The sequence below is a fragment of the Oppia nitens genome, unplaced genomic scaffold (assembly GCF_028296485.1).
Source record: "Oppia nitens isolate AA-2021 unplaced genomic scaffold, nextdenovo-longstitch-racon4-pilon3 scaffold10_pilon_pilon_pilon, whole genome shotgun sequence".
Lineage (NCBI taxonomy): Eukaryota > Metazoa > Arthropoda > Arachnida > Sarcoptiformes > Oppiidae > Oppia > Oppia nitens.
The window spans coordinates 659,791-686,430 of record NW_026533189.1 but is presented as its reverse complement, the minus strand read 5'-3'; the positions used below and the strand labels follow the sequence as shown (position 1 = coordinate 686,430).

Sequence of the window (26,640 nt, the reverse complement as noted above, 5' to 3'; positions counted from 1 at the left end):
ATATACAATATTTTAATAAAATGTATAATAAATAATAGCAAATAATTATAACTACTGTAACTAAACATAATAAATTACAGTAAATATAAAATTAATTGCTGTAAATAATTTTATGACCCATGATTTAACTGATAATTTACAAATTTTAATGAATTGTTAATGAAAATTAATAAATTAGTTACGAATTGTTAGAACTAATTGTTAGAAATAGTTTGACAAATATATTATAATCCTCTAAACAGCCAATTGTAGTAATGCCATGACAGCACCTGAACATAAGGCAGTCAATGGAACAGTTAATATCCAAGCGATGGCTATGTTTCTAAACAATCTCCAATTGACACCTTCTTTACTTCGGAGTCGTCCAACCATAACAACTGATCCAACTTTACAATGAGTAGTACTTATGGGAAGACCAATCTTTGATGCAACCAATACGGTAGCGGCCGCTCCGATCTCAATTGTAAAACCACTGGAAGGGGTTATTTTAGTTAAATCATTACCCATTGTTTTGATCACTTTTCGACCCCAAACCCATAATCCAATACTTATTCCAATACCTCCGTAAAGTAATATATACCACGGAGTACTTTCTTTTTGTTCATATGATCCCTCAGCAAAAATCATCATAATTGCAACTAATGGTCCAATGGCATTACTATTAGTATTAKTATTATTATTATTTAGCAAATTATTAAATTCATGTTTTATATATATATATTTGAAAGTTCATACCTGACATCATTGCCTCCGTGAGCRAAGGAACCAAAACATGCCGTCAAGATTTGTAAATATGTAAATAAATGTGAGATTTCAGGTTTGTCTTCATTAGAATCATCCTTTGGATCAATTGGATCAACAACTTTAACACTATTTTCAATGTCTTTTTGTTCGTTAGTTTCATTTATCACAAGACTTTCCTTTTTGTCTTTGTTTTCGATGTCACCATTGGTCACATTCACTACCTTTTTATCTTCTAAATTATCGTTTGCATCAGTTTTTGGTAAATTTTTTCTAATTAAATTTGGTGATGAAGTCTCTAAAATATTACTAATTATTAGTAATAAATAAAAACAAATTGTTATATATTTTTATACCTAATTTGGTAATAATAGCTTTTCTCTGTCGGGGCACTACAACAAACCACACAACTAAGCCAACAATAATGGCACAACTAATGGCTATACAAAGGGCTTTCCACCAAACGGTTTGAACTATTTATGTGTTAAAAATAATTATTACAAAAAACAATTGTTTTAATTACAATGACTTACAAAAAGGGTCGTCATGTATGATAGAAAATATATTAATTAATACAACAAATGCATAGATTAAAGGCAGTGATTTGAGTCCCGGTTCCAAAGGTTTTTCCTGTTATTATTTAAAATACATATTTAAAAAACTATTTACTATCAAACAAAATAAAAAAAACTTTACAACATTATACATACTTTTTCAATAATAAACTTTCGGAGAACTATGAATAATAAAACGGAAACAATTCCCGAGAGGACAGGACTAATAAACCAGGAGCCGACTGAATAGTTAAATAATTAGTTACAATAATWTTTAAAATGTAAAAATGAATATTTTTTTACCAATTTTAGCGATTTCAACCCATTGAACACTATCAAAATTTTTGACCACAATTGAGAAACCAACAATAGCACCAACAATACTATGAGTTCCCGAAATGGGTAGACCAATAAATGTGGCCAATAGGTTCCATACGGCACCACCTTTTTATGATTATTACAATTAATAAATAAGTATTAATGTGACAAATCTTGTACTTATCTTATCATAAATTTTGAGAACATTAAAGATAATAATGATTATATTACTTTTGTAATAATTATAAAGTAAGCAATGTTTTACTTCCTCTACATTATAAAATACTACAGTAGTTATAGACAAATATTATACATTTAATTAATACCAGACAAAAAACTGACAAAACTATTGTAATTTGATTTTGTATAATTAAATACATATAATTTGATACAGTATTTCTCATAAAACATCAAATTCTAATATATCTTAGTATATATTTAAAAATATATGAAATACTTATTAATAATAGTTATTAAATTTGTATTTAAAAAATAAAAACTATGTTATAAAAAATGTATTAAGAAAATTTAAAAGTACCATATATTCATAATTTTAAATCTTGTATTTTAATCAATGTGTTATAATTAATAAAATTATTATAAGCAAAAAAAATAAAATTAAATATAAACACAATTATAAAACAATATAACACTAAATAAAATGTAGGCATTTATAATGATTAAATTATTTGTGATAAAAAATAGAAAGCGATTCACAAAATAGTAAAAGTAATTACATGTACTAAAAAACTTAGTAACAAACCTATAAGTGCTGCCAAATAGCCTAACATCAAAAGTTTTTCCTCGTATTGATATTCATGAATATCAATCATACCGGTCCTAATAGTACTGGACACTTTATATCCTATTCAAATAATCACTAATTTAATATCAAATGAAATAAAATATATATACATTACATACCTAATGTCAGAGCACCGGCGATCTCGAAAATTGTGGCCAAAATGCATGCCTGACGTAATGTTAAGACTTTAGAACCGACTGAAGTACCGAAAGAGTTGGCCACATCATTGGCTCCGACACCAAATGCCAGGAAAAAGGCTACTATGAAGGCTAATACCACTATCCATATGAGTGATGAACTGTAGGGCTCAATGTTTGACATATAGGGTTGAATGCGAACAGTGAACATCTCAATCATTTTGATTTTATTAATATATATTTCCTAATACTACTAAAATATATTATTTAGAAATTTATATGATTTAAAATATTTACACAAATATATAAAAACAATTCAATTATTGATTTAACACATAAAAAATAATCAAAACATTTTTAATAATAAATATTAGAGTGTATCAAAATTTGGGATAAACTCTGATAACGTATTGAATAAAATGTTGTTATACTGTGGAAAGTGAGAGCCTGTTATGGACTGAAAATAATATATAATTAAAATAAAATATATTTAGTTTTGTGTTCATTATATACTTAATAACGTAAATAAATAAAGTATAGAAATTTAAAGTTAAGTGAAATAATCGCTAATATTTATTAAGGTTGTTATCAAACAGCAATAAAGTGCTGCAATTCGTTCAATTGATATCTTGATATTTGTAAATGTATTACTAAAACAAACTAACATTAAGTCTAAGGTATATAACAARACATATATAATTATACATCAATTATTGATGTCATACTATTTACTGTTTGTTAGCAATGAAAGTTTGTTCAGACAATTAACTAAATCAACACTATATTAATAGCATAATTTACAACCGAGATATTTATGATTATTTTTGTACATTTATACTGTATTAGGGATAATATCATGTAATTTTACAACTCATCGACATTTTTWAAATAATAATCAATTCTTAAACATTTATCATTCATATACTATGTTTGCTTCAATAAACTTTATATAATTATTAATAATGACAAATGTACTCTAAAATTAACAAATTTATTATTGTATGTCAGCATGAATTGAGATTCAATAAAAAATTAAATTAAAAACTAGATATTTATCACAAAAACGTGAACAAAAAATGTTCACTTTATTCCAATAAATATTATTTTTACAACAATCATACCTGTATAATAAATTGTTTCGTAAAATCACAATAAACCTTATAAATAGATAATATAATATATGTTATGTCATTTTATTTTCAATGTCAAGAAACCTAATAATTATTATATAATTGTTTAATTATCTAAATTATTTTAGATAAAAATGACACTAAATAAATTAAAATTTTAAATTAAAAAATACTTCATAAGTACTATTGTATATATCCAATGAAATTATAACTATTTTGAAATTGGAGGTGTGTCTGTTTTGTACCTAACAATTATTGTTGTAATAATTTACAGTAATACAATAATTTATTATATATATATATAGTATATAAAATATATACTTTGTTTTTTATAATCATTAATAAAGTTTTTTTAATTAATGTAAAATAAAACAATAACGTTTAAAATGAAAAAAGATAAGACTTCTAAAAATGTGAATCAAAGTTAGTAAAAAATTTTATGATTAACTTTTAAGATGTTTATACAAATTGTTATTTTATTTTTTTATGTAATTAAAATATTAAAATTTACGACAAAAGAGTGCAATCTTTTTAATAATTGTAGACAACAAATATAAAATAATTGCTTTTAATTTTATAAATTGTCACAATTTTATTATATTACTTTCAAAGAACCGCAATCAAAATGATTTAAATAATTTCATACATTATTGTAAAAATGATAAAATTTAACTTTTTATATCATTACTGTATATTAAAAAGAAAGTATCTTAAAACTCGACTCATTTCGACTGTTGATAMTATAAATTAAATATCTTGTAAACCATAGTTTAAATGTAAAAATGTCTTAATTATAGATAATATTACACTAAACAATAATGTACTAGGTCATTTTTTGATTAATTCATCAATTTTTGATTAAAACTTATTAGAAAATAGCATCGACTGCTACAACAAAAATTGTCAACTTTTTGTCTATCAGTCGAGTTTTAAGATACTCTCTAATAAAAAGATTAATTAAACATATTTTGATAGGCGTTAGTCATAAGGTTTATAATCAATTTTTTTTGTGCAAAAATAAAATAAACAACAAATTCCTGTACTATAAAATATTGTCAAATGATAATTATATCAAAAGACAAATTTCCCAAAAATTACCCAAATATATAGTAAATAATAAATATTTACAAATATTTCACAAATAATTGAAAAATATATCCAAAAAAAATAATTTTTTTATTTCAAATAATTAATAATTATATATAAAAAATAATATATATGTGTAATAAAAAAATTCATAATTTAATTTAATTATATTTAAACTATATTATATATTGTATGATTAATATCAACTTATTTCTAATAATATAAAATATGTTGCGGTCATTATTTTTAAATGCATAAAAACTAATTTCATAGTTTGGAGAAATAAGATTATTAATTTTTATAATACAAAATAAAAAAGGTAAATAATTTGTAAAATAATTATATGAGTAATCATCAATATTGTAGTTTATAGTATAATATTCTAATGTATTTTATACTATAATATAAGTATATTAAAAATAAAAAAAATAATAGATGTACATAAATGGTTCAAATTTAAAAAAACTATGAAAACACAKATGCTTTGGTTATCATTGTAAACATGTATATCAAATAAATTTATCCGTTTGAAGTCATTCATAAAACTATAACAATTTAAAAACTTGAATTCAATTTATACAATTACTAATAAAAAAAWTTATTTAAATTTAAACTAACAAAATAGAAAATGTTTTAAACAGCGGCGGAAGTGATGCTATTTATTACAATTATCTGCTCAACAATACGTTGGATTTAAATGTGACCAAGGGCAATGTTGGAGATAATTTTAAACTGAATAAAATTGTAATTGATCATTTTTAAATTAATTGCATGTTTGACCAAATAATATACAGTCGACAGTTAAAAAATTGTAAAAATTATTGTCAACTGCAATTATTTGCTCAAACATACAATTAATTAAAAAATGACCAATTACAATTTTATAAAGTTTAAAATTATCTACAACATTGCCCTTGGTCACTTTGAAACCCAATGTATCTTTGACCAGATAATTGAAATTAATAGCATTGCCGCTGTTTAAAAAACKCTGAACAAAAGATATGAATAAAAATTGATGATATTATAGTTTGATTAAATGATTGTATAAAATTAATATAAAATTTCGACATAAATAAAAAATTAAAATAAAAACAAGAAAAAGCTTAATATTTAATATATTAAAATTATGTTTGAATAATCAGCATTATAAACACAAAATATTGCAAATAATTGCAAAATATGCATTTTAAAAACATTTTAGTCATTGATAGTTAACGTGTGTTTAAGGCTAAACGCGACTCCAAATTTTACGTATAAAGTAACTTCAGTTAATTTTGTCGTAATAAAATATATAAACTTTACGTTATTACTGTAAAGCTACTAATAATGATAAAAATATTTTTTAATTAAATTATATTTTGCTAAAAACTAATAACGACACCTTGATTGCACAATAAATCTTTGATTGAGATTTGTTTAAACAATTTTTTTAAATCAAATTTAAATAATAGTATGTTAGTTTACTAATTGTTTTATAAGGTTAATAATCAACGAATATTTTATAATAAAATCTAAAAACAAGCAATAAAATAATTTAATTTTAAAAAATATTTTTATCATTATTAGTAGCTTTACAGTAATAACGTAAAGTTTATATATTTTATTACGACAAAATTAACTGAAGTTACTTTATACGTAAAATTTGGAGTTGCGTTTAGCCTTAAACACACGTTATTAATTGCCAAATACGTACTTAATTAATGTTAAAATCTTAATTATTAATTATAATCTAATAGTAAATAATAATGATTAACAAAAATATAATTTTATATATAATCGGTGTAAATGCGAAATACTATGAAATTGAAGGCACTTTTATTCTCTATTTTTTCTTAGGTTTTTCGTTAATGTTTTAGTAATGAATTGATGAATGGGTTAGTGATCGTTGTTTTTATAGTTTTTGTCAATTACTTTCAATTATAGTACAAAAAATGAGTAAATCATTAATTAGTAAAATAATAATAATTTTATACTAGAATTTATAATTATTGTGAAATAGTTATTATAATATTTGAAAAACATTTCAATTATTATCATAATTATGTAAACTAAATGTCTTATAAATTATAACAAAACTAAATAAATGTATCGATATTTTCAATAAATTGTAGACAAACAGTCTTTTCATAAATACAGTGTAAATGTATTAAAAATTTTCATTTAACTGTCAATTTACACATAGCATATTGTGATTGTATAATATCATATAATACTTATGTCAGATAATTGTAAAACATTTGCAAATAGACTATACTTTTTAAAAATGACAAAAAGTTTTTAACTCAAAACTCAATATCATTAGTTATTTTAATAAATATCTAATTTTTTAATTGCTATAAAGTAGTAATTGATTATTAATAATTATTAAAAGTTTTAAAATTATAATACTGTTAGTAGTTTCTTCTATGATATACTGTATAAATATAAATAATTATAATGTAAAAATAATTTTATACAATATAATAAATGATAAAAGTTATTTTGATTAAAATAATTCAAATAAATAACAGCATTATGTTTAAATATTATATCTATATCTATATTATTATTATTGTTTATTAAATTTTATAGCTTTCATATGTATTAATTATACTGAAAAGTACTGTATGTGTACTATGATTGTATGATAATATTATAAGAAATATATTTTCTAATATTAAAAGTACATATATTTAAATGTATGAATGGCTTAACAACTCAATTAAACAGTCTTTTTTAATCCCAAATTTGGGATTACAGGAGACGGAAGTACGGGATGACCTGTGAGACAGGAGTCCACATTTACGTCTATTTGTAACATCATATATAAAGCAATCTATGATATGATTTTTATTTATACAGTAAATATTTATTTTATTTTTTGCTACTTTACTTTATTTATATATAAAAAATATCTACTGATTTGGGTCAATACATGTATGAATGAATAACAATCAATTGATGTTAACTTAAAACATCTCAGAAAAACATTATTCAATCACTAACTGTAAACATATTACTGTTAAATATATTACAGAAAATAATTGTAAACTAAAAATTAAACGATATTTCATAGACATTATTACAATTAATTATATGACACTTACATTGAAATTGTTTTGTACTATTAAATTGATGTTAACAATGCTATCAATGAATATTAAAATTATAATTAACTAATAAAAATTAATTTTTATAAACATATGTGATATGCCATAAACTGTACGATATTAATAAACTGTAATAATAAACACATAAAAAACATTTAAAAACAGGTAAACTAAGGTATGACTAGTTATAAATCACTAATAAAATAGTATCATTAAAAATATTATTATTATTGTTATTATTATAGACAAACTTAGTAAACATTTTGGCCTCAATTTACAAAAATAATTGGCTTTTATTCAAATTACTATTTTGAAAATGTTTTATCATTTGAAAAACAGTAAAAAATAAAATTTAAAAAATAATTTTATTGCATGTATTATCACAACGTGGTTGAGTTTAGATGACAGTCAATGTTATAAAGATTATAAAAAAATATATTAAATTAATTTCAATAAACTTTTTTATTATAATTGATTGTCAATCAAATTAATTTAATCGCATTTAAAACTTTTTATTAGACATTTAATTGACGATAACTTTGATGACTATATCGATATAATCGATGAATTGTTTGACTAATGAAAACCAATTGTCAATACAATGATTGCCATCTATTGACTGTCAGACACACACTAACCGATGCATTGCATGTGATTGACATCAATGACTGTATTGTTTGTGTTGTTTGTTATGTTATCCCAAAAATTGTTGACTGATTTTGTCAACACTTTGTTTAATAAAATTTATTAATTTTATTTAAAAACCAATTGTTTGAAACAATTTATTGAATGAAATATATTTATGATATCAATAATTAACAAAAAAATATATGAATTGTTTTTTTTGTGTTGAAATCCAAGAATTAATTGATTATTAATTAATATTATTTGATTACTTCGGGTGTAGCGATCAGTGGCCACAATGAGTGCGGACAGTGCGGCCAATTTGCGTAACTATCAGATTCAGTTACAACAGGTAGAGTCGGCCCTACAGACAGATCCCGATAACAATGAACTGAACAAACTTAAGGACGACCTACTCGTGAGTATTATTTGACACAAATTACTTGAAAAAAAGGATTGTCTTATTTGACTATTGATTGTCTTATTGTTATAAAATCTTTTTTAGGAAGTGATAGCTTTGACCAAACAATTGATGTCCAGTGAGGGTGACTCTGAATCTAACAGTTCGGCAAACAATTCGGTGACAGATATTAGCCATCAGTTTGAAGCGGGAGATCAATGTCTTGCACCGCTCAGTGAAGACGGACAGTAAGTCTTTGTTGATTGTATTGAATTTTTTGTGACCAATAATAATGTATTTATTGATCAGGTTTTATGAGGCAAGAGTTGAGGACATCACAAGTGACGGTCAGTGCACTGTTGTCTTCAAACACCGTAAAATATCTGAAGTGTGTTTGGTTTCACTATTGAAACCAATCGGTAGAAAGAGAAGTAAATTATCGACAAATACTTCTTCTTCCACTTCTTTTGGTGATAATAGGCAAAAGAGACACGCATTGAATGATCAAAAGGAATATCTGAAGAAAAAACAACAAAAGAAAAAGGAAAGACTTAAAGAACTGGAAGAGGAAAGAGAAAAGGATAAAATGAAATGGCAGTCATTTGCCAACAAAGTAAGACATCACTTCAATTGATACCATTTGTGTTAACATATAATTACTATAAAAATATCTATTTCTAAGTTTAATAATATTATGACATTTAATGGTTTATTGATTTTGCATTTTCAATAGGCCTATAACAAGAACATGAAGGGCGCCACCAAAAGGAGTATATTTGCATCGCCCGACTCTGTTTCGGGTCGGGTAGGCGTAGGAACGTGTGGTTAGTAATTGATTTTTGTCCCATAAATTATTCATTATTTTGTTCGTATAAATAATGTTTTAATTATTCATTAAACGCCTTAAATAATAAAAGTTAGGAAATAGTAAGCTTTAAATATTTAAATGAATAATCAAATAATTTTGTGTTTTAATTATCCTATTATTACCATACTTTGAATTTTCGTAATTGTCATGTATTTAATATTATTATAGTATTATTGATAAGTATAATATAAATAATTATTTAGTAAAAAGTTTTTTAATATATAATTATTGTTAGGTTTGGGCGGCAAACCAATGACTGAGTTTACTCATCAGGAAAAATGGAAAAAATCTTCCGGTTCTTCGGGTCTAATGCCTGGGTCTGTTGGATCCGCTGCCTCACGACTCGCACATAATCATAGATATAAATAAATATGTATTTTTATATATATCATCAAAAATGTCATTTTATGATTTATTTATCATTTAATTAATATTGTAAACAATTTATTCATTGTGAAAATTCATTTAAATATTGTCCACAAATTATTTTAAGCATTACATATAATAAATCGATTGATGTTTTTTGAAGCAAATGTTTGAATCGATTTTATGAGTTCATAAGTATTGGTTATAAATTCAAGTCACATATAATGTGATAATGATTTTGAAAAATGACTTAAAAGACTAACAACTGAATTGTTAGCAAAAGTTATATATAAGTTATAATTAGTTAAGACTTTGCTTAACAAATGAATCACTTATTGATCGGATCCACAAAATGTTTTTTCAACACATTATATACCACAAGATTATGCTTTAAATATGTTTGTATTTGATATAAGAAAAAACTCAATAAATTAAACCAAATGTTTGTGAATTGTTGAACAAATGAGTTATCCATCAAACAGTCTAACAGTTGGCACATCTTTTTCGGGAACTGTCGCCATGACTGCTGTAATCGAGAATCAATATATCATTGTTAGCCGACTCTTCTAACTGTAGACTCTTTTGTCTTTGGAGTATCTGATGGAAAGTGATGGTCAATAAAATGATTTATTCAAATCAATTATATTTATTATATCAAAACTTTAAACCTTTGACACCAGATATTTGGCCGATTCTTCCACATTAATGTTATCTTTCGCCGACGTGTAATACCAGCCAACAAATCCTTGTTCATCACAAAACTTGTCCAAAACTTCGGGACTGTTAGCCGGCCCTTCTTTAGGCATATCGCACTGTATTTAGAAAACAATTATAAATAATTAAAGTGATATTCAATTATTAATATTTACTTTATTTGCTAATAGAAGACATGGGATGGGAGAGCCGTCAGGTAAACACACTTTTGTGTCCAAATCATGTTTCCATTTAAGAATGGCTTCAAAGGTTGTCGGACGGCTTACGTCGAAAACTAGGAAAGCGCCCACAGCTTCCTTATAATAGACCCGGGTCATGTTACCAAACCTCTCCTGACTATACATTTTTTATATTTAATTATTCATATACTGTATTATAATTTTAGTTCAGACATTACCCGGCAATATCCCAGAGTTGTAGTCGTATTAACGTATTTTCATCATAATTAATAACTTTTAAGGCAAAATCTACACCTATCTGTAGTAATTACATAATAATTAGATAATGGGTTTCAATATATTTTTAGTCAAATTTAAACTCAAATATAGAAATGTTACATAAAATTATAAACATAGGTTAACAGTTTAATGTATAATGTAAATGTGCAATAAAAGATTTAAATTTATTATTAAATAACATTAATTATTAATTTAATCAAATACTATACAATATTCTACTTTAAAATACTTTCAAAAAATCAATCACATTTAATCAATTAATCAAATGTATGTATTATAGTAATTTATTGCAAAACTTTATTATTCATCTTATTTTTAAATCAAATGTAAATTATAATATTTTATATTAACAAAAATATGACATTACATTACTGTAAATTTAATCTAATAACAAAATTGATGATAAATAAGATAATCAAATTAGTTTTTCAAGCATTAAATTAAAGTATTTTCATCATACTATAYATTATTAACGGTATAGTATTGCAAAAGTTAGAGTACTGTATAAATATATTGTAATTTTGTATATATTTTTAATGGATCAATAATCTTATACCGTATATAAATAAATTCTCGTAATGAATATCACATATTATAATAAATTTAATACAATGTGACTCTTATGTTAAGACATGTAGAGTATAATGATATTAATTTTATTATAAGGACATAATTATGATGAATGAATAAAGATTTTATATTTTTTTAAAATTACATTTTCTATAAAAATAGATAATTAATTAAAAATATATGTAAGATAATACGTAAGTGTAGTATAAATATTAATTACTAGTGTATGTTGTATCTAATTTATAATATTAATACATAAAATTTGTAGAAAACAATATATTTTAAAAGTTTCTAAACTTAAAATAATGTAGTAATCAATTTGTGTAAATGACTTAACGGTTTATTATATTTTTTATCCGAAAATAAACAACTTTTTAGATAAACAGTGAGACACCATATAATGCATTCTCACAATTCTTAGTCTATCTATTGGTTTCAGTAAAATCAGTCACTAAAGCATTGAATAAATTAAGGCGTGAAACAGCCTGGTATTACATCCCTKTGCTATCAAATATTTTCAATGATGTCTAGTTTTATCGATTATTTAAAATTTAAAAAATTTTTGCATAAAACATTAGTACATGTAGTTTCATGTGTGAAAATAATGTTATAAAATTTTGATTTTTTCAAAAAAAGATTATTATAATCATAAATGAGTATAAATGAAGACTTTATTAGCAAACATTAAATAAAATTATAGATTTAGAGCACGTTTTAATAGTAAATCCTACTAAATAAATACAGTTTAAATCGTTTACATTTAAATCATTTCCTATCTCTCAATTGAATAAATTGCATTAGTTTTCTTGTAAACTCATTGGAGTTACATTATTATAGTAAACATTATCAAAGATAGCAATTACAAGCAAACTATTCATATGACTGTTTGGATAAAAAATTTTTGCTATAAATGAAGGTTTTGAAAGTCAGATATTGAAGGTTTTTAATGTAACTCTACAAAAGTTAAGGGACTTACGGTTGCCCTATAATGCTGTGAGAAAAACTGGTGGACATATCGTTTAATAAAGCTGGTCTTCCCGGTACCCAATTCGCCGATTACCAGTATCTTAAACAAGTGCTCCTTTACCTCCTTATAGTAACTTCTGTCGCCGTTTTCAGCCGAGTGGTCGCTATTCTGTGATCAATACATACAAAATAACACCATTTTTCACTAAAATAACATTTTTTATAGAAAAATAAATTCAAAACTTTTGATTTCTTGTCTTACAATAACATCTCGATTAAAAAATTTTCTGTTTGGAGCCATTATCTCGATGTTTGATATAAATTTATAAAATTTAACACAAATACACTCTTTAAATAATATTTAAAACTAACATTATTATTAGTTTTTAACAAATACCAAAAATTATCAAAAAATAATTTGTTAATTTTGTTTGTTAATTCAATAGTACGTATGTTTGTAATTATATTTATTAAAATATTTATTAATTAATAACATAAATATTAGTAAAATATATCTTTAATATTTTACATCTATATATTCAAAAAAATATATCACAACTTAAAGGGACGGGTATTACGAGTATGTATGTGAAGAAAGTCCTTATTAAATGAATACTTATTTCTATTATCATATCAGTGGTGAGGGAGATGTTGAACCTAATCAAGACTGGCGTCAAAATCTTTAATTTCATATCACATATTGCTCTTCACTCACATAAATATTTTCATAAATATATATATATTTTATATACAAATACTGTATTTTTAATATTAAAAAATAAAAACACTGAAAAGTGTTGTTTGTTTATTATATAAAAAAATTGTTTGCAAATTAATGTCAAAATTTATTACTATGTAATCAATTTAAAGATTAAGCAATCAAAAAGTTATTTTAATAATTATAGAGACTTACAGTGAAAAAGTCAGACTTAGGGATAGTTAATGATGTCGTCGGTGTCGACTTGGATGTCGACTTCGAAGTCGACGGCTTTTCATTATATTCTTGCATTTTTATGATCACTAAACATATGGTCTGTCAAATAATAGTTGATCCCAACCATCAATTTTTACCAATTATTTTGATGAAATACAATATTATTATTATTAATAAATAAATGAAAACAACAGTCACTTTATGAAACACTAAAATCTGTATTGTTATGCAGTCAATTGATTTGCAATTATATTATTATCTATCACATTATCATAGTATAGAGTCTATTACTATACTATAGACACTTTAATCGTATCAACAATTTAAACATATAATAAGCCTTAATAAAGGCTACTTGAAAACTCATTTTAATCGTATTATATTATTATTTGCACTCATTTCATATAAATACATATATATATATATATCAATATATACAATACTGTATATAGTCATCAAATCATAATTAAACAAATGATATTTTTTTGTAAAATAACATGTATTTATAATTTTATTGAAAAAAAACAAAATAAATTTTAGTGTATTAATAATTTACACGTAAGTTTTCTATTGTTTATTTTTTGTTATAATCAATTATTAAACATTAATAAATTTATATTAGATATTATTTTTGTGGTTATATTTATCTTATTTTATTTATTTATTTTTAGAAATTATTTATTGTTAAATATTTACCATATATATATATATATATATATATATATATATAATTAGAAATTAACTAAGTATATATTTTTATAATATAGAAAATTAATTAATTTTATTTATCTAGAAAATTATATAAGATATGACAATAAAAATTATGTTTTTAATATAGTCTCAGTTATTATTATCAATTAATAAATTCATATTAAATCATCATTGATTGGAAATTTAATTTTAAAAATATATTTGATATTTTATTATAAATTTTTATGAGACATTTGTTTATTTATAGATGAGATTTATTGTCTATTTTGTATAAAACTTTTTTTTATTATGTATAAATTTATAACTTTGATATTGATATTAACTTATTTTATTTAAGTAAAACTCWACATTACATATTATGTAATATAATCTCTAAACTAATAACTGCAACATATTAGTGGACAAAATAACAAAATATTAGTCCGAAATAATCTCAAATATGAGTCTTTGATGTCATTGAGAGCTCAATCGCCGCAAAAGTAATTTTGCGACTTTTGATGTCAAATCATTAGACAGTACTGTATCTGACATTATATAACCTAACTTTCATAATACTTATCCTAATATGTATTATAACATTTCAACTCATAGACTGTCTTATGTGATACTGTATAATATAAACTTACCTTAAAATTACTGTTAACATTGCATTTCTATATTTCACAGTATATTACAGTTTATTACAGTATATTACAGTATTGTATAATAAATACCATTTTAAGTATAAAACATTTAATTTCTAATTATATTTAATAACAATATGAATCATATTATATGATATGTGATATTATAAGAACTTTTATAATCACTCTATCATTTACTTGTATTAGATTGTGTAAAAATACTAAACAATTTTAATATTGTATTTTACAATATTTTAGATTTTATAATTTATAATATTATAGTTTATTTTAAATATTGACTATAAATTGTATACTGTATATTAATATGAAATATGACATTATTTTCAAGAAATCAATGAAATATTTATTTAGAATTATAATAAACTATTTAATATCGGATCCTCGGGTCATGTTTGATAAACATATAAAGTTTTAAGATAGCAAATCAATACACATCAGTAAACCAGTATARCTATAATATAGAAAAATCCAACTTTTCTCACTTTTATTTAATTATTTTAAAAATAAATATCTAAGCAATTGATTAAAATTGAAGTCAAATAAGATTCATATTGTATGGCAGTACAGTATATATTGTAAATATAATTAATGTTTTAATGAATACAATGTTTAAATGAATATTCTAATAGCAATAAATAAATTGATTTTTAAAACATTAAGATTATATATCAAAATTAACACTAATTTGAAAAGCTATATAAAGCTAGTATATACAACAATAGAAATAGGTAAATATTAGCATTTATATAAATGCTAATTATTAAAGTTTTATTTAAATTTTTAAAAATATTTAAAGAAATTATCATAAATTATTCAAACATTATTTATATGATTTTCTTCATTATATATATGATATATATATATATATATATATCATTTAATATAAATTAAAATAATTAATTAAAATCTTTTAAAAATTAAAAATAGTTATTTTAACTCTTATTTTTCTATCTAAAATGATAAAAATATAAGTATAAAAATAATCTATTATCTTAAGTTAATGATAATCAGCAAAAATAATTTAGACATTTTATAATAAAATAGCCATTACTACTACTATTACTACTACATCTGCAACTTTGACCTTAATTTCATGTTTAAAGATGACATACACTGTACAACACAACAGTTTAATGAATACTGTTTATTGATTTGTTAGTAATTCTGTATATGATATTATAAATGATATGTAATGAGTATTATGATAATCACTCATATGATGCTAATTATCATTACTGTTGACATCAGATTAATTATAATAATCAAAAAGCAATTTTGTTATCAAAACAATTATTATAACCAATAGAGATAGAGTAAAAAATGTTTGTCAAAGATTAAAAAAGTAGTCATTTTTAAGTGACATAAAATATCAATAATTTATTTTCATTAATAATATGAAATCACATTTACGTCAAATGTATTTATATTATCTTTGTTTTTTAATAAACGCTTTATTCATTTACAACTATAATATATTCTGGTATTATTGTAAACAATAATAACAACTTTAATGTTTAGTCATAATAATAATAATAATAATAATAATAATAATAATAAGAAAAAGTGGCTTTTATTTAAGTTTTGTTTTTATTTATGGAAAAAGGAATTAAAGTCTATTCACAAAAATGTTTTTATTTTAGCAATTTTTCGCAACGAATGTGTTTTGCTTACAGAATATTCTTATACTTTGACGATATGAAAGCCATAGAGTGTGAGACTACCGGAGCTCATTGGCACCGGCGCTCAATAACACTGCTATAGCAGTATTGTTTTGATCACCAGTTAGTTCATCGCCCCCTAACCATTACCACAGTATTATATAATACAATATTCTGTACATATATATGTATTTATATATATAATATTATGCTATACAATACAATATCATTTTATACAATAATATATATCATCCGATTTTTGCTAATCCTTTGGGAATGAAAATAAAATTAATTCTTATTTTTTATATTAGTTTTCTCTGTATATTCACATTAATATAAAGGTTTTATAATTAAATTAATATTGAATACATATCACACAATAATGAGAGACAAAAATAATCAATCAGTCATTTAACAGTATATATAAAAACAATATATTTCTATATTTTTATATAACACTTAAATTTACATATCATTAAAATTATTATTACAATTAGTAATACAGAATTATTGTGTGCTCTACAATTTTAATACCTATATATTTATAAAAATTGAAAACATTTAATGACCAGACAATTAACAGTTAATTATAGCAATTATTTAGTAAATAATTTACAAATAAGTAGTTATGTATAAAAATTAAAATATAGATACTATTTATATTTAATTATATTATTTAAACATAGCTAATAATATAATTAAATCAATAATTTTTATTTAATCTTGTTTATCTATTAATGTTGATATTTAGATAAATTGAAAAAACATAGTCAAAATAAAATATATTTACAATAAAATAAGTTGTTTGATAAATGGTAAAAATTGTATATAAATTTTAGTTGAGATTCTGTTATTTTTTTGTGTAAAAACATTTCTTATGTAAACAATAATACAAAACATTACATTACTTGCTTATACAATATAATATATAATGTATAATATGATCATAAACTTTATAAAACTACTGCTGTATATGATTTATGCCTTCAATAAATTTTCCAAAACAAACACGAATTGTGTGCATAAATTCAAATTAAAATGTTAGCCAAAAAACACAATTTGTTTATTTTATTAGATTCCCTATAGTTTTCTTGTAAATAATATTAAAAATTCATAATCTACTAATTTTATGCTAATTAAAGGCATCATACAGTATTATATTACGCTCATATAAATTACATTATAGTTTACTTATTATTATTATTATTATTACAATATATTACCGGTATTAAAAGTATTGCTGGCACTATAGTATTATACAGATTATTAATAATATTATATAGGTATAAAAAACATTAATATTTTTGTTGATTGTATACAATATTATTTCTATATATTATATACAAAAAAATGTTGTAAATTATTATTAACAAATGCTTTAGTAATTTAAGTAAATAAAAAAAGCTATTATTACAAAGTTTTTATCAGTTTTTTTGTCTCAAAAGGGCAGTGCTATCAATCAAATGAAGTGAAGTAATGACAACACATTTCAATCATCTGATGGCAAACAGCTCTTTGGATTGAATTCTCTTTCTATTAATTAGTTTATCGTTTGTCGAGACATTACTTTCATTAATAGGACTTTTCTCTCCACTACTACTTATGGAGTGAAGTCTATTAGTTGTGGCAAAAACAGTGTCGGACTTTGAAGGCTTATAGTGTCTGTTAATATGTCTCTTTGGCATTGACTTAGTGTCTCTCACACCTACTCTGCCGTTCATCATATTTGCGTAACCGTTGTGTCCATTATTAGCTGTTAAACCAATCGATGGGTCACCAGAACTAACATATTCTTCTATACGGTAATTACTGTTATGATTGACTCGATTGCCACTAAATGAAGTCCTATCTGTTAGTGATGGCTGACCATAAATACTGGATGGACGGGTAGATTGTTGTATCATTTTTTCCATTGTCTGCTTAGTTGAAGCCGATTGCGATCTGTTTACTCCATTGGAGATATGATTAGCAAACTTTTGTGAATCAGCCTTTTGTTGCGGTTCGAGACAACTTTGCGATCGTTGATATTGTGGTCTCTTTGGATTATTACCGGCAGTTGATATGTGGCTATTATGAGGAAGTGTTAGGGGAGAGTCAGGTCTAATAAATGAAAATTCTGAAGTTGCAGTTTTCAGAGCAGATTTAGCCATTTGATGGTGTCTTGAATCAGTTGTATTGATACCAATTATCTCAGGCGAAGATAGTATGTGTTGTGCATATAGTGATCGTTGTGTCAAAGCTGGTGACACTTGCAATGATCGAGGACTCGGTCTGTTTAGTTGATTGCTAATCAAGTGTCCAGTGGTTCGACCCAATGATACCAACGACTGTAAAGAGCTGTGCTGTGAACTGTTGGCCACTTGATTGCCATTAGTAGTGACGTTACCACCGCATTGTGGAGCGAGTCGAGGAAGACCAGCCCTATTCGGTATCATTTGTTGGTGTTGTTGGTCATCAGTAACAGCAACTGATTTCCTATTACTCGCGTCTCTCTCGAGACTCAGATCGATGTTTGTTAAAACTGTAATATAAGTAACAAATATTTGATTCAATAGTAGATATCATTGAATTCATTTGTAGTTCAAGAATATGTCAAAAGCAGAAAATATGTCAAATGGGTTAGCAATGCATTAAATGTTTGTTCAGTACTGGTATTGATGACAATGAATAAAATGATAAATCAAAAGCTGTGTCTGTAATCAACACAAACCTGATATACGTTGTAGGCGTCGGTTCAGTACTGGTGTGGGATTGTGATGAATGGTTGACCTTAATTGACGGTTTGCATCGTCACAATTGGTGAAATCAGCACTGGTAGCTCTTTGTAATCGTGATGTTGTATTACTGGCTCCGATGGCACTGTCAGTCAATTGGTAGTGCAATGAAGTTATCTTTTGGCTAAAAGAAACATTCAATTCATTATAGTATTGGTCTCTTAATTAATGACTATTTGTTATTATTTAAGAGTAATAGCAAGGAATGGACAAAAATGAACATTAATTGTCAATTAAATCATTAAAGTAAAAGACATAATCACATACCGGTTCCAAATGTTTCCGCCAGTCATTGACGGCAATAATGTTTGTGATTTACGTAAGGCTTCTCTTCTGCCTTTACTTCTGTTAACGGCTTCTCTCAAAGCAAACATCCACTCATCCAAACCTGAATTGGTCCACAAAAGTAACTGTCCTTCAGTGCCCACCTATGCAATCGTTAGGATAAATATTATATACTTTTTATGTCCACAAGCAGTTCGTACGACATATCTGTTAATACTAATGAAGACTCACCCGAATGGCTATAACTCCATCCCTTTTCTTATCGGCCCAATTGAGACCCTCAACATCTACTAGAGTTAACTGCATTATATAAATGGTTTGTCATTAATGCCAAAATAAAACATATAAAAATTTATATATATATAAAGATAAGTATATTAACATTACTTTATACATAAAGCTTCCCATTTCAGACATCCCTACTTTAGATCCCTTCTTAAAGCACGAAAAATAATCCTTTGTTAAGACAAAATATCTTTCTTTCCAACGGCTAAAAAATCGGTCTCTTTGTTGCCAAAGTAGACCTTTCTTTATAGTGGAGGGATCGGTAGTAATGACGGGAGTTATGGACAGTTTGCTAATCAACGGTGATGTACCCGTCAGTGAGCTATTAGTCGTATCACTGGATGATGAGGTCATTTCCACACAATTATGTCTTAAATATAACTTCAAACATCCAAATGGCTCTCAAAAAACTAGATATGACTTTAATTTTGTTCGCAATTTTAAAGTTTACTTTTGGATCATTTATTTTGTAAATAGCTTTCATAGGGTAGTCATTCACGACTATTACCAGTGCTTTATGTTTGTATGTGAGTGTGTATGACGTTTGGCCACAAGTGTGTCCTTATCTATAATTTAAAGGATTAACAGAATTTTCAGTTAAAGAATAATAACTTTGAATATAACTTTAAGTATAGAATAAATAATAAAAATGTGATAAATTATGATTAAAAATAAAAATGTAAGAAAATTTATTGTAAATAACAAAAATATTAAAGTACAATATAATCATTTTAGTAGTACATCACGAAACCAATCAAAAAATTTGTTTTCAATAAAATAAGTTTCATGTCTACAATATATGAAACAATAAAAAATAATAGAAAATTGTATGGAATTTAGAGACGTGATATTATGACATAAATATATAATAAAATTATATAATTTATAAACCTTAGGATATTTTTTTTTTGTTGAAAATCTGAAAATTTTATTCATTTTTAATATAATTAGTTACTGACACCAGAGTTCATGACCATAATAACAGAAGAGGTGGTAATTTAAAATTTTGTCATTTAAATTGTATAATACCAGTAAAGAGTACAGTATTTTCATTAAATTTGTTTAAACTTTATCTTTATACCAAAACACACACACATATGTATATAATAGCTAAATGCAAACAAAGCACTTTTTAAAATAGTGAAATGAAAAAAGTGTTTTATTTGTTTTTTGTTTAAGAAATATATATATTATTTTAAGTAAAACTAAAGTGACGCTAATAAAAAAATATAAGGCATTGAACTCATGCCTTCTCGTCGAGAAATCATTAGATTAATAATATATAAAATAAATCTAAGAAAAAATTAGAGAATAGATCTGAGAGTATGTACTGTATGTGTGTTTGGTGTGAATTACTAGCAAAAAAAAAAGATAATAATACCAATTCAGCAAATATTTTAATGGATTTCCTACTAATTCAAAAGCTTTTTTATATATAAATTATAAAATATTATTATAATTTATATATAACTATTATAATAAATTTTTACCTGTATAGATACTGTCTAATAGTAATTTTGTTTCGTATAAATATAATAAAAAGTTTAATAAAGAGGAGAAAATTACTGTATATTTTTTGGATAGGCTTTTAAGAATTGTTTTATAAATAAAATTAATGTTAATATATTTTATATCACAATTTGTTTGATTGTTAGCTGTTTTTTTAATATCAAACAGTATGTCACATATATCATAAATTTTTATGACTTGAAACTAATGAACAAAAGTTTTTTTTTATAGAAATATAATGTATTTTTGTAAGAATTTTTAGGAAAAACAATTTCTATCTTTTTATGGCAAAATATATATATCATATGTAAGTCATACATTTGTGTGTATTAAAAAAAGGAAAGTCATCGACAAAGTTTGAGACATAATCTACACATCTAATGGATAGGAATATATGGTAGACATCTAATGGATGCTAAGTTCACACAAACAGTATTGTAATGTTTGGACCGAATATCTTGCCTTTTATCCACTATTGCGACCCTTTTCAAGTGATTTAAGATTTATGATTTCAAGCATACATAGTATATTCAGTCTATTTAAGGGCACATCCTATATTCAATAGTATTTATCATACAATATACTGATRTATTTTGTATAATATATTGTATATGCAGTATATATATATACCGTAATATTATTTACAAAATATTGAAAAAGTCATTATTTAACAAATCATTGCTTAAAAACTATCGACGATAAGAGTCGTAATACAAAATGATTCAAACTATTGATAGACATACTATTGATAATCAAAATACTAGAAATATGTAAACTAAATGTCATGTTTTAGATATAAATAGTACATAAAAGTAGATAATTCATAGCGTTTTGATAGATCATCTAAATCTACACTCATTTCTCTCTCTTTTTGGATCATTTTATTTGCATTGCTATTAAAGAAATGAAAAAAATCTCTACAAACCACTCTCTGTATTCAAATATATAGTTTAAGAGAGTATTACATATAAAATACAGTTAAAGATGGATTAGACAACAGTTATGTGCTCTCATGTGTTCAACTAATGCTCAGTTAATTACAATAAAGTGTTGCGGATTAGTATTGCGCTTATATTATATTATTTTGGCTTTTATTACAATATATATTCAATGTATTTCATTACATCTTTTTTCATAAACTATATACTATTACATGTTATATACAATTGCATTCAATGTAGAAAATGCAATGAATATATTTTTATTTATACAAATACAAAGATTACACATTTTAGGAATAAAATAAATGAATAGATAATCTGTTATTTGAATTGTCAAGTATTTATAAAAATAGTTTTTTAAATTAATTTTTAAAACATACATACAGTACATACAACTTATATAGCATTATATCAAATATGTTTTCATAATCAGAAATTTATAGAAATATTGTAATATATTTGAATACTCAAAAGAGTGTTTGTTTTATTTTAATTCTAAGTTTATATAATATATTTTTGTTTTTTAATAATGAGATATATTTTTAAAACTAAGAATAAATGTATTATATTTATATAAAATGTAGAAATAATTTTGTGCATATTTTCTTATTAAAATTTATGTATACAGTTATACAAAACTATATTTATAGAATCAATATTAACAATATTTATTTTTTCAAAATAATAACCGCAACAATTCTAAATATCATTGAATATTGAGATATTAAGCTATTATATAACCAATATTTAGCACAACATACTGTATATCTAGCATTTTTAGGCCAAACTTGTAATGAATGAGAGTTCACATTAATCTTTTACCTAACGATCTATTAGTAAAATGAAATACAAATAATTTATTAGATATGTTTAGATGTGTTGTAATTTTGATTGTATGGCCAATGATTAGCTTTTGCCAATCATTTAATAACAAAATATGTTGTGTTATAAAAGCGATGCACTTAACTGTCAATACAATTATATGTAATCTTGTTTTCAAAGATAAAAAGAACCGCAAATCAAATCAAATATTATAAAAAATACTCCTTTTTATAACATTAAATCTAAAACAATTTTAATAAATAATTAAAAAGACAAAACACTATTTCACATTATTTATAATTTTTTTTATAAAAACAAAAATGTTATTTTTATAAATCACTATAGATCAATTAATAAAATTAGTTTTTCTTGTAAAAAAAWTTAAATTTATTAACAAATAACTATTGCTATAACATTTAGAGCAATGTCTACTAAATTTATATCTCATGTGATTATAATTTATAGTTACAAAACATATAAATGTCTTATTTTACAGTCTTTCTTAATATATATATATATATTTATTTATTAGTCTTAGAATCAGTAAATATAATATATTTTTGCTTAAAATATATGGCTAGGGATTAGTTAATAGAAATATATAGTTTAAAATATTTTCAAATAAGACTTTAATAAAAAATAACTAACATTTAAATATAGCTTTTTCAACAATAAAAAAATATTTTTTCAAATTCTCTGTAGAATTTAAAAATTGTATTCATATATGTATTCATTTAGTAGTTATATATTCATAAATTTATTTTATTATTTATATACAGTATATGCATACTATGTATACATGTTAAATATACAAATGTTAGGTAAAAATAAGTTAATAAAAAAATGCAATAAACAAAAAAAAWCTGTAATATAATAAAAACATCATTTATCTAAAACAACGAATTTGTGTGGAATTGAGACAACGATTTATTATACAGTATAACACACCGTAACCAACAAAACAACTATTAAATAATCATAAATGCATTTCTAATGGCACAACACTTTTATCCCTTATATCATTTAAATCATCCAATCATTACTAGATATTACTGCAAAAAATATATATCTATTAAAGGATTTTCAGACAAAATAATACAGGAAGAAGAAGATCTAACATAAAGACAGTAATGGAGTGCATATATACTGTAGTGTTGTATATAATGTGAAACTGTCTGTCCTTTTATTTTTTTCTGTAAACTAATGTATATATCAAATGGTTTACCTTTTACTCTAATGAGAGAATTATTTTGCTTTTATTTTGGTTACAATAATATATCATTTGAAAAGAATAATTACTGAGACTCTACACTATAAACTCAACACTAACTTCAAGTAAAACTCAACTTTCACTTATTGATTGGCATTTTCTTTGAATTATTATTGTTGTTAAAGTCTTTTTATATTATTATTAGGCTTCTGCTATAATGTGAGAATAAAAAGAAAGAAATAAAAGAAGAAAATAAAGTTATTTATTTTGATTCACAGCAAAAATCATTAATACAGTATTGGTATTAGTATTAGTTGTATTAGTAAGCAATGAAATTGAAATCAATGGCCAAAAGCAAAATCATAGCTACTCTCGAAAAGCCGTTTGCTTTGCTATTATATCATAGGTTTGAAACTAATGTTGTTTTGCTTAGCATTTGATCGCATGACTAGTAGTCACACACTTCACGTGCAAAACATTTGCTCCACATTTGTTTGTCTCAAATCTTGTCAAACAATATAATTGAAACCCCTTTTCGCTAAACTCTTTAAACAAAAATTAGATTTTATGCCAAAATTGACTCAACATTGAGGAATGTTAGAGTGATTGCTGTTTGCAATTAGGCTTAACATTGAATTATAGAGTGAATGACAAAAACAATGCAAAAATAATTGTCAACATAACTGACATTCCGATATCACTTACTTTACACATCGTTTCGTTCAATATTGTAATCACACTTTCAATTTATATATACTGTATATATATTTATATTATCCGCCGATGTCTTGTTTGCCACTCATTTGTGTCGTTAATTCAAATAAGTTTWAAAAATTCTTGTTTTTTATATTCTCATACCATTCCTCTCCTAATCCTGTAATCAGTGGGAATCGGATGAAAAAGTGAGTGAACACACTATAGGGATGTTTGGATAAAAATCACAGCTGTTGTCGTATATGTCTTGTATTGTCGACTAAATATTTTTGTCTGATATTTGTTTTGTCAGTCAAACAACTCTTTTAAAAAATATCGACAAAAGAAAATAGACATTTCATACCCAAAACAATACAGWGATTACTATTATTTGCTTTATTTTATGTCTATATATTGAGTGGATATATATTTTTGATGAGTGACTATAAAAAACAGAAACAGAACTTAAAAAATAAGTAAATATTATTACTATAACACAAACACAATGCCAACAAATTTCATGTTTTTACACCAATATATACAACCAATACATACACAGACACACTGTCGTAGTAGTAGTAGTAGTGGTGGTGTCGGAGCCCATCACACGAGTCAATACTGAATGTAGAGAATGGATGGCAAGCGATAACTCCAATACTTGTAATGAAATGTCAGCGCATATTAAAGCTTGTGTTCATTGTTATGGCAACTGTGCTRTGAAGGGGATGTTGCAGCTGATCCGGGTCTGGGTCTGCATCGACATCGACAGCGCATTCAAACAGACTCATCAAAAAATACAAAGAAAAATAAGAGACAAAACCTCTCGATATCTTTGAATGGCATAAACATAACTCAATGTTAACGCACAGGGATTTGCAACATCTCAATGGCTAACCCTTGTATGGCATACAGTATATGCCTTTCCAATGCAATACAATGTTTAACATTTATTTTGCATACATTTTATTCATTGATTGAATGACATGTAAATACATTCTATKTTTTCTAGCATTTKATTTGAAAATTATTTTCGTTGAGTCAAACACTCTATTATAATAACAAATTGCTATTCAATACTATATATGCATTTTGAATCAAAAATMATTATTTGTTTTATACAGTATTGTATATAGTTTTATGAGATAACTGTATATAAAACAGCGGATCAAATAATATTTGGTTGACTGCAATCTTAAAATGCAATATTTGATGAAAAAAGCAAAGTTTACACAATAAAGACCACATACAGTACTGTTGTGCTAATAAAGGAAAGGTAGGCATATAAGTGACATTGGAGTTGTTTGCAGTCAATAATATACAGTACACTACAGTAGTAGTTCAATATTGG

General features: G+C 24.1%; 4 protein-coding genes across 5 annotated transcripts; 1 reads left to right on the top strand and 3 right to left on the bottom strand.

Moving 5' to 3' along the window:
• Nucleotides 1–119: 119 nt before the first annotated feature.
• Nucleotides 120–2,811, bottom strand: LOC128964979 (sodium-dependent phosphate transporter 1-like). Its single transcript, XM_054311669.1, has 8 exons — nt 2,538–2,811; nt 2,377–2,478; nt 1,599–1,739; nt 1,452–1,537; nt 1,275–1,371; nt 1,098–1,214; nt 736–1,039; nt 120–658 (listed from the first exon to the last, which is right to left on the bottom strand). Exons 1-8 carry the CDS (start codon nt 2,773–2,775, stop codon nt 235–237), a joined length of 1,509 nt encoding a protein of 502 aa, XP_054167644.1. The 5' UTR covers nt 2,776–2,811; the 3' UTR covers nt 120–234.
• Nucleotides 2,812–8,545: 5,734 nt separating this feature from the next.
• On the top strand, nt 8,546–10,144 carry LOC128951211 (survival of motor neuron-related-splicing factor 30-like). Its single transcript, XM_054296497.1, has 5 exons — nt 8,546–8,902; nt 8,990–9,132; nt 9,194–9,497; nt 9,618–9,708; nt 9,988–10,144. The coding sequence occupies exons 1-5, from the start codon at nt 8,783–8,785 to the stop codon at nt 10,119–10,121; spliced, it is 792 nt and encodes a 263-aa protein (XP_054152472.1). The 5' UTR covers nt 8,546–8,782; the 3' UTR covers nt 10,122–10,144.
• Nucleotides 10,145–10,459: 315 nt separating this feature from the next.
• LOC128965818 (ras-related protein Rab-32-like) lies at nt 10,460–13,846 on the bottom strand. Of its 2 annotated transcripts, none has more exons than XM_054312595.1 (6): nt 13,740–13,846; nt 12,837–12,995; nt 11,230–11,309; nt 10,988–11,168; nt 10,787–10,930; nt 10,460–10,715 (listed from the first exon to the last, which is right to left on the bottom strand). In XM_054312595.1, exons 1-6 carry the CDS (start codon nt 13,833–13,835, stop codon nt 10,602–10,604), a joined length of 774 nt encoding a protein of 257 aa, XP_054168570.1. In that variant the 5' UTR covers nt 13,836–13,846; the 3' UTR covers nt 10,460–10,601. The 2 variants fall into 2 exon arrangements, with proteins under 2 accessions (XP_054168570.1, XP_054168576.1); XM_054312601.1 differs by lacking the exon at nt 13,740–13,846 and adding an exon at nt 13,089–13,157.
• Nucleotides 13,847–18,266: 4,420 nt separating this feature from the next.
• Nucleotides 18,267–20,661, bottom strand: LOC128964397 (uncharacterized). Its single transcript, XM_054311022.1, has 5 exons — nt 20,220–20,661; nt 20,064–20,132; nt 19,815–19,975; nt 19,484–19,671; nt 18,267–19,294 (listed from the first exon to the last, which is right to left on the bottom strand). Exons 1-5 carry the CDS (start codon nt 20,469–20,471, stop codon nt 18,267–18,269), a joined length of 1,698 nt encoding a protein of 565 aa, XP_054166997.1. The 5' UTR covers nt 20,472–20,661.
• Nucleotides 20,662–26,640: the final 5,979 nt, after the last annotated feature.

What these genes read in the sequence shown, in the direction of transcription:
- LOC128965818 (XM_054312595.1), bottom strand. Translation starts at nt 13,835, where the DNA reads ATGCAAGAATATAATGAAAAGCCGTCGACTTCGAAGTCGACATCCAAG. An exon ending in CACAGCATTATAGGGCAACC is followed by an intron (nt 11,310 to 12,836) that starts GTAAGTCCCTTA and finishes TAATTACTACAG; the next exon opens with ATAGGTGTAGATTTTGCCTT. An exon ending in CAACTCTGGGATATTGCCGG is followed by an intron (nt 11,169 to 11,229) that starts GTAATGTCTGAA and finishes AAAAATGTATAG; the next exon opens with TCAGGAGAGGTTTGGTAACA.
- LOC128951211 (XM_054296497.1), top strand. Translation starts at nt 8,783, where the DNA reads ATGAGTGCGGACAGTGCGGCCAATTTGCGTAACTATCAGATTCAGTTA. An exon ending in CCGCTCAGTGAAGACGGACA is followed by an intron (nt 9,133 to 9,193) that starts GTAAGTCTTTGT and finishes TTTATTGATCAG; the next exon opens with GTTTTATGAGGCAAGAGTTG. An exon ending in GGTAGGCGTAGGAACGTGTG is followed by an intron (nt 9,709 to 9,987) that starts GTTAGTAATTGA and finishes AATTATTGTTAG; the next exon opens with GTTTGGGCGGCAAACCAATG.
- LOC128964397 (XM_054311022.1), bottom strand. Translation starts at nt 20,471, where the DNA reads ATGACCTCATCATCCAGTGATACGACTAATAGCTCACTGACGGGTACA. An exon ending in TGGGAAGCTTTATGTATAAA is followed by an intron (nt 20,133 to 20,219) that starts GTAATGTTAATA and finishes TATATAATGCAG; the next exon opens with TTAACTCTAGTAGATGTTGA. An exon ending in GGCGGAAACATTTGGAACCG is followed by an intron (nt 19,672 to 19,814) that starts GTATGTGATTAT and finishes TGTTTCTTTTAG; the next exon opens with CCAAAAGATAACTTCATTGC.